The 7,562-nt window shown below is 36.1% G+C and overlaps 1 protein-coding gene across 1 annotated transcript; it reads right to left on the reverse strand.

The window, feature by feature from the left end:
- Positions 1–6: 6 nt before the first annotated feature.
- On the reverse strand, positions 7–6,641 carry LOC113779958 (mediator of RNA polymerase II transcription subunit 30-like). The gene is made up of 3 exons (XM_027325758.1): positions 6,143–6,641; positions 851–949; positions 7–510 (listed from the first exon to the last, which is right to left on the reverse strand). The coding sequence occupies exons 1-3, from the start codon at positions 6,572–6,574 to the stop codon at positions 412–414; spliced, it is 630 nt and encodes a 209-aa protein (XP_027181559.1). The 5' UTR covers positions 6,575–6,641; the 3' UTR covers positions 7–411.
- Positions 6,642–7,562: the final 921 nt, after the last annotated feature.

Raw genomic sequence — 7,562 nt, forward strand, 5'->3', positions numbered from 1 at the left:
GCTACCTCAACAAGAACAAGTTTCCCATTATATTACAATACTGACCAACGAAAGGAGCCAGGAAAAGGGAAATTTTCTCTGAAAGTAGAGCAAATCCGTTCGCTGAGAAAATGAGGCAAATTCAGTCTGCCTAGTGCTAAATCTTTTCTAATTTGCTTCACAATCTAACTAAAGTAACCCATGGTTGATTGGCTGAAGATTTAAAGACCAGCATATTAGAGGCTTTTAGATGTTAAGTCATACCCCAACCTTCAAAAATTTTGGCTCCTCATTTGCCCTTCATTTGATGAGCTTTTACAATTGGTAGCCTCATCAAGCGAAGGAAGATATTCTGATGAACCCCCAGGAAATGCCTCACTCAAGCCTCCCTTCCATTGAGTTGTGTTATGCTGTAGAAGTGCCAATATCAACTCATACAGAACATGGACTCTGCCATGTACATATATCACTTATTAGATCTCGTTGCTGATCGATCAGAAGTTTGAGATACTTGTTTCTTTCGACCAGTGCCTAAAAATTTGGAAGACAAATCCATCACAAAAATTTAGGAAGATTACCACAACAGTTCAGAAATTCGTTAAATTGAAATCCATCCTACTGTATCAGTCTATATTCTAACACGGGAGGGAAAAAAACCATGAAATGTCACTATATATTACAAGACCCTCTCACTCTAGAAAAGGAATACACAGAAATAAAACAAAAAAGTTTCTCTTACACACAACTTTGTTGGTAAAACTAAAGACATGACAGAAAAAACCTATGGAACAACTCTGCACACTTACAGCCACTAGATGCGAAAACAAGGAAACACAATTGCCAATCAGAAATTGAAACAATGTGGAAATACCTTTCTCAAGGCAGAAGCCTGCTCTTCCAGCTTCTCGATATCAGCTTGATCAGTGGGAGAACCTGAACCACTTGTTGAAACCATTTCAGAAGCTTTTACCTGTTTAACAGGAATTAACCACCTTAAAAATGTAGATTTCATCTGTTCACCATTCTCAAAAATGGGATAATATTGGCAATGAAAATCTAATGAAAGAAACAGTGAGCTTATTGAAAATAGGAAGCAATTACTTCCAGCAAGCAGAACAAATTTAACAAACAACACAAATGGAATAAGATGCAGATAACATAAAAATGATCATCTGAGCAAAATATAGTACTCTAAATATCAGCCCGAGGAAGATAAAATGCATGCATTTTACCTAATTTAAGAGCGTGACTAACAAACTCAATTCAGATGCCTTCACAAATTTAAGATGAGAATTTACTCAGGTCAAAGGTACCAAAGAAACCAAAGTTACCTACATAAGATTTTGAACAAGAAAGTCCCTAATTAACAATAAAGCAACTTCAATTTCTAACAAAAATCCACCAAAAGATAGCATAATGTTCTTCCATAGTTGTTCCATGAACACAAAAAATAAAATTTCAGTTTGCAAAAGGGCAATCACAGGGACAACACATAAAACCCAGCATCATTCAACCTGTGGCTACTAAGGCTCCCACTACAGATGTCAAGTCCTTACTTCGGAGTGCCATTTACATTATGGCGGTACTTGCCCATTGCCTGTCACAAGAACATATCTTCGCAGGAAAAGGTCTTTACAAAGATTTTCTCATCTACATGGTAGCCACCAAGTATTAACATATACTCTCCATCACCCCACAACATGACTTCAAACCTCAATCTTAACCAACCAGAATAGTAAACTAGCTTTCACATGGCAAATCTGGACCTGTTTGTCCCAAGGGAAATACCAATTGAATAATCAATCAACTTGAAACTTGATCAAACTGCAGTCCTGAGATATGGCAATATAGACATGAAGCCTTCCATGCACCTTCTCATGATCCTTGAGCTACCCTGCCTTGCAGTCTAGGAGCATGATTCTTGATCAGAATAGGCCCTCCATTACATCACCCACCTGTCAAAGCGAGCTTTACTCAAATACTACCTTGGTCAAATGTATTGGCTTGTTACGATACTATTGAACCTTATGACCTACTAAAGAAGTACTTGCATGTAAGTACCAGCTCTATTTTGGAAGCGCCAAATTAGATTAGTAAATTGAAACATAGATTGCACTTCTTTGCCATTTCCTCTACCACTTCTGGAATTGACACTTGTGAAAGCTATCAAAAAATGCTTGGAAATGGAAATGAGATAATGGCTACACTACCTGGATTTGATCAAATATGATCAGATGTATAAGTAAGCATTTACCATATTCTCCATGTCGAAAAGATATGTATACTCATGACTAAAGTACAATAATTCCTGAGTCTAACTCTCTCCCTTCTGGAGCATTCCTGATCTCATTTTCAAATTAAATAACCAATCTCACCTTCCATTCATGGAATACATCTTCAATAAGCTAATTCTCAATCTCCTGCCTGAAGTATATGGACCATTAAGTATAGGGTAAATACAGCAAACCCCCCTGTGATTTACGAAAAGGACATGGAACCCCCCTATCATTCAAAAACACCCAAATAAATTCCTTGTGCTTTGGACTGATGTGAAGACGGAAATCATCTGAATTGATAGAAGGATAAAAATTCCTATACTATCCCTAGTTGCAAGCTGTACCATTAGTTTATTCAAGGCTCAATTGAAATTTTAAATACTTTCTCACTTTATTCTATTAAAAAAGGAAATCGAGGGGCCAAATTGAATTTTTAAAAAAAGGACATCGTCTTCTCCAATCATCATCTACATTAGAATACTTCGCTTTTTCCTGTTTTTTGTCCCTTTTTTTTTTCTTTTCTGCTCCATTTTCCTTCTCTTTTCTTCCTTTCTTCAATCCAGCTAATACCAACCGCTGCCACTTACATCATCGTCTTCACCGTGGTCGCCATTTTCATCCCAAGGTAACAAAGAAAAAACCTTATTTGAATTATTCTTTTGTGATGGGTTTGGGGATTAGATTAATTTGCAGATCTGCACAAATTACTCATCACATACACTTGAGATTTTCTTGTCTCTGCTCATCAAATATTCATCAAATACTTGTGCAGATCTGTACTATTACCTTTGTACTCTCTCTCTCTCTCTATCTCTCTGGTGCTTCATTCCATTCCAGTAAATCATCATCAAGGATAATTTCCTTGAATGGGGCTGGCTTGTTTGCTAGCTATATTTTTTAATGGAGTTTGATGGTGTAATATTCATGAAAGTTAAGTAATAATTGATGGTGTTGAACCTAAATTGGGTCTAAATTTTTAGATATGATTGACTGATATGGAGGATGAGGAAAAAGAGAAGAACGAGGAGAGGAAAGGAGTGTTGGTGATGGTGAGACGGGATGGAGACTGGTGGTGTGGTGTAAGCCATGGAAGCACAAGGAGGGAACAATAATTTTTTGCAAAAATTCCGTCACTTTCATGGCCAATTTTGTTACTCTCTGATTCTTTTTGGCCAAATCCAATATTAAAATTGTGATCTCTGGAAAAAACGATGTTTGGTATGTGAATTTCACCAGATTCTGCTAATGACAGTGCTCATCAACAGGGGTGGCATCCAGTGGTGGAAATGGCAGCCGGTGTTGATGGTTCTGGTTTGCTGCACCAGCTGAAGGAGAAGGAAAATAAACATAAAAAATGAAAAAAGAAAAAAGGGAAACAAATGGCTTCTGGGTTGATAACTTGATATGTGGGAGCCGGGAGAAGAAGAAAAAAAAAAAAGAAAAAAGTAGAAAAAGGAAAACATAGTAAAAAGATTAAAACGAAAGAAAAGTTAAAAAAAAAAGGGAAAGAAACTAAGAAGAGAAGTACGATTACCAAAATACCTTCCTACACTGCCATCTACACTCGTTTGTCAAGCTCGTGTAATCCACGCTCTGTCAATTTGGTTGATTTCCATCCAAAGTCCACATTAGTCCAAAGTACAAGGAGTTTATTTGGGTGTTTTTGAATGATAGGGGGGGTTCTGTGTCCTTTTCGTAAATCACAGGGGGGTTTACTGTATTTTAACCTTAATTATATCATCATCCAGTGCCCTCTTCAAGGGATAATAATTTAAGGAAACACAAAAGAAACTAAAATAGTGACCATAAGGATACAGCACTTGAAATTTAGCCATCAGTCCTGCAATCCATGTCTTGTTTATTTTTTATATATCCATGGAAGTGCATTCTAGTAAGAAAAATAAACATAAGAACATTAAATGTTACAGCTGCAGTTGTTAAATTCTCAAATGTGCCATAATCATATTAAGCTATATCCGTGAGAATACTACTTGTCTGTGCTTAGAATTTTTAGGATTCTAGCAGGGAAATAGAAAAGTCAACCAATAAAAGAAATAAGTACAATTCAGTAAGTTGCTAGTAGCCCAAGCAGATAAATGTCCAATACTATTAATCACTCACAAAGAACCCAAGGACCTTCAAGGAGAACTCCATTCTTCTCGTCGCTCCTAGCTCTTTGACCTCAATTAAAAAGAACTAAATTTTCTTGTATCTAACCCTTGACACTTTTGCCAACAAGCACCAAAATAACCATCATGATAATCAGATTCCTTTTGTTTATTCTTTTCAGACAGCAAACAATACAAAAATAAGGCCAATTATATTGGTTGGAGAGATTAGGAAGGAAAGAAAACAGAATAACGAAAAAGAACATGGCTAATCTTTTGTACCAATTTCTCACTACATTCAATATTAACTCCTGCATAATGCAACCCTGCCCTCTTTATTCTTTTCCCACTCTTTAATCAAACTTATAAACCTAAGAAAACTATAGAACACCAGATTATTAACCAAAAATTGTAGGATACAACATAAACTACCAAGGTATCGCACATCTTATACCCTACTTTTCCTTTCCTAACTAAGAAACATTTTCCATTACAAACAACACGTGAATTCCAAGCATTAGGTGCATTCACAGGGAAAAAAAGTCACCAACTTGAATCCCATAAAGCCACCTTCCTAGTAGCCTAGCATCCTTTGCTGCTGTATACAATCAGCACCATTGAACCCCACTACCTCTTTCCCCAATGTTTCAAAAAAAAAAAAAAGGAAATAGCAATGAGAATCTTGAATGCAAAAGCAAAAATGCTCTAAAAATGTATGCAAACCAAGAAAATTCCTACAAATATATGACCACATGAATGTTGAACGAAGAATTAGGAAAACAAAATATGACAGCAAAAGTGTGACCAAAGCGAGATTTCATCAAATGCTACCTTTGTCAAATGTATTGGCTTATTAGGATAGTATTCATACACATGACCTGTTACAGAAGTACTTGTAGGTAACTACCAGCTCTAATCTGAAAGAGCCAAATTAGATTAGTCATTGAAACATAGGTTGTTCTTCTAATGGAGAATCTATATATTCTTCACGAACTAATGCTCCTAAGTCTCACTACTCACTCTTCTAGGGCACTCTTGATCTCAATTCCAAATAAAATCCTGAACAATGTAACATTTCATAATCAACAATTTTTGACTTCTGATGATGAAGAATAAAGGAACTCCTTTGAGGCAGCAAAGAAATCGAAATAAGGCCACCAATATCAGATCAGATGAATAATAAGCTAACCAACACGAACATGGCTACACTTTTATACTCCTTTTTCACTTTTGAATCAAAATTACTAACGTAAAGAAATATGAAACACCAGACTCTTCACCGAAAATTGTGGGTACAACACAAAAACTACCAGAGCCTTGCACATCTCATCCCCTACTTTTCGTTTCCTAACAAGAAATATTCCATAACAAATGACCCAAATCACAAGCATGAGTTCATTTAGGAAAAAAGTCAGCAACTTGAATTTCAAAAAGCCAGGCTTTGCAGTAGTCCAGTGGTAGCATCCTTGCCGCTAATTAGGATGAGCTGTGTTCCAACCATGTTTTCCCCCAATTTATCATAAAAAATAAAATAAACAGCAGGAATACTTTCAATCCCAAAAACAAAAATATTCTAAAAAACCAAAGAAACCCGAAAACATTTCCTACCAATAGATGACCATATAAATTTTGAACAAAGAATCAGGAAAACTAATCAGATAGCAAAATTGCGATCAAAGTTATCAGATTCCACCAAGAATGTTCGATCCATAGGGCCTTCGGCACCAAAACTAGGGTATAAGCAAAGGGTTTAAAGTAACACTCTTAAAAATTAATTACCTTCTGGGAGTTGGAAATAGCAGTGAGGACAGAGCGCAGAGAAGCCACGGAGGATTTGTACCGCATGCGAGCGTCTTCTAGGGCGCCAACCCCAACACCGATATCCAACTGATGCGAAGACGAAGAGGAAGAATCTGACGAAACGTCGCCGTTAGATGCTGTGTGGTGCCCGTTGCTCATAGCACTAGTGCTGCCATTATTAACGATACCGTTAGCAATAGCTGCAGAAGCTGCGGCGCCGGCTGTGGACGAATTTGGATTGGGATTTGTTGACCAAAGATTAGGGTTACAGAGCTCGTCGTTCATGGAGGATAGGATTTGAAATGCGGATTCGATAGTCTCTTCTAAATGCTTTTGGCCTTCCACTGCGAGTTCTTGGATGGTTTTGCCGGCGACAGCAACGGCGCCGGCGGTACCCGCCTTGTCCTCCATTTGAATATAGTTACAATTGGCTCTCAATTTCGTTTTTCGGTTTGTATCCGAATTCGAGAAAGACAAATCCATCTTAGTTCCTACTTCCTACATAAGGAAAAATTCCAGAGGTTTCTGACACTATATTAGCACCCCTAAACTTTGAAGAATCTCGCTAAGGCCCTCCCCTTTTAACTTTTTTTTTTTGGTAACAATCCATCTGAAATTATAAAAGCCCCTCCAAGTTTAACTTTTTTTTTTTTGGGTAACAATCCATCTGAAATTATAAATTAAAAAATGATTAGCTTTTTTATATACTAATAGTGTAGTATTTTTTTTACACTAACAATTACAGATGTATAATACATGTACATAATTTGAATTTCAAAAGTGGATTCATGTTATGTGATATGATCTAAACCTACCAGTATAAAAAAAAATTATACACTGACAATGTATAAAAAAAATTATCCATTAAAAATTCATACAATTTCATTCCTAAATTTCCCTTTTCTTTTCTTACTCTTTTAGTGCAAAATGGCAAGTGCATTTTTCTAACCGTAAACGGGAGAATTCGAACTCAGAATCTCTCATTTTGCACCCGTTTTTTCACGAATCATCCAATTCATCCCTTCCTCAATTGCAAATGTATCAACAAAAGGTTGAAAACAAAGACAAAAAAGTACGACAATGGACCAAATACAGGGCAGCAACTATACACATGAGTGTACTTAAGGTGTAAACAATTTACATTTACTATTTGACGTGTTTTCAAGCTAAAAAAAATTATTTTCTTTTACGTAAATTTAAAGAGTTTCATGAATTTTTAGAAGTTTTTGAATTTTCTATTTTTTGGTCCTAAATTCCTAATTGATGTCTTTAAAACTATAAAAAGAAAAATTCTTAAAATTATGTTTCAAAACTTATTTAGCGTGTTCGCAAGGTGAATAAAGTTCTTTTTGCGTCAAGTGTTTCAATTGACTTTTACAAGTTTCGTAAATTTTTTTAA

The sequence above is a fragment of the Coffea eugenioides genome, chromosome 8, assembly GCF_003713205.1.
Source record: "Coffea eugenioides isolate CCC68of chromosome 8, Ceug_1.0, whole genome shotgun sequence".
Lineage (NCBI taxonomy): Eukaryota > Viridiplantae > Streptophyta > Magnoliopsida > Gentianales > Rubiaceae > Coffea > Coffea eugenioides.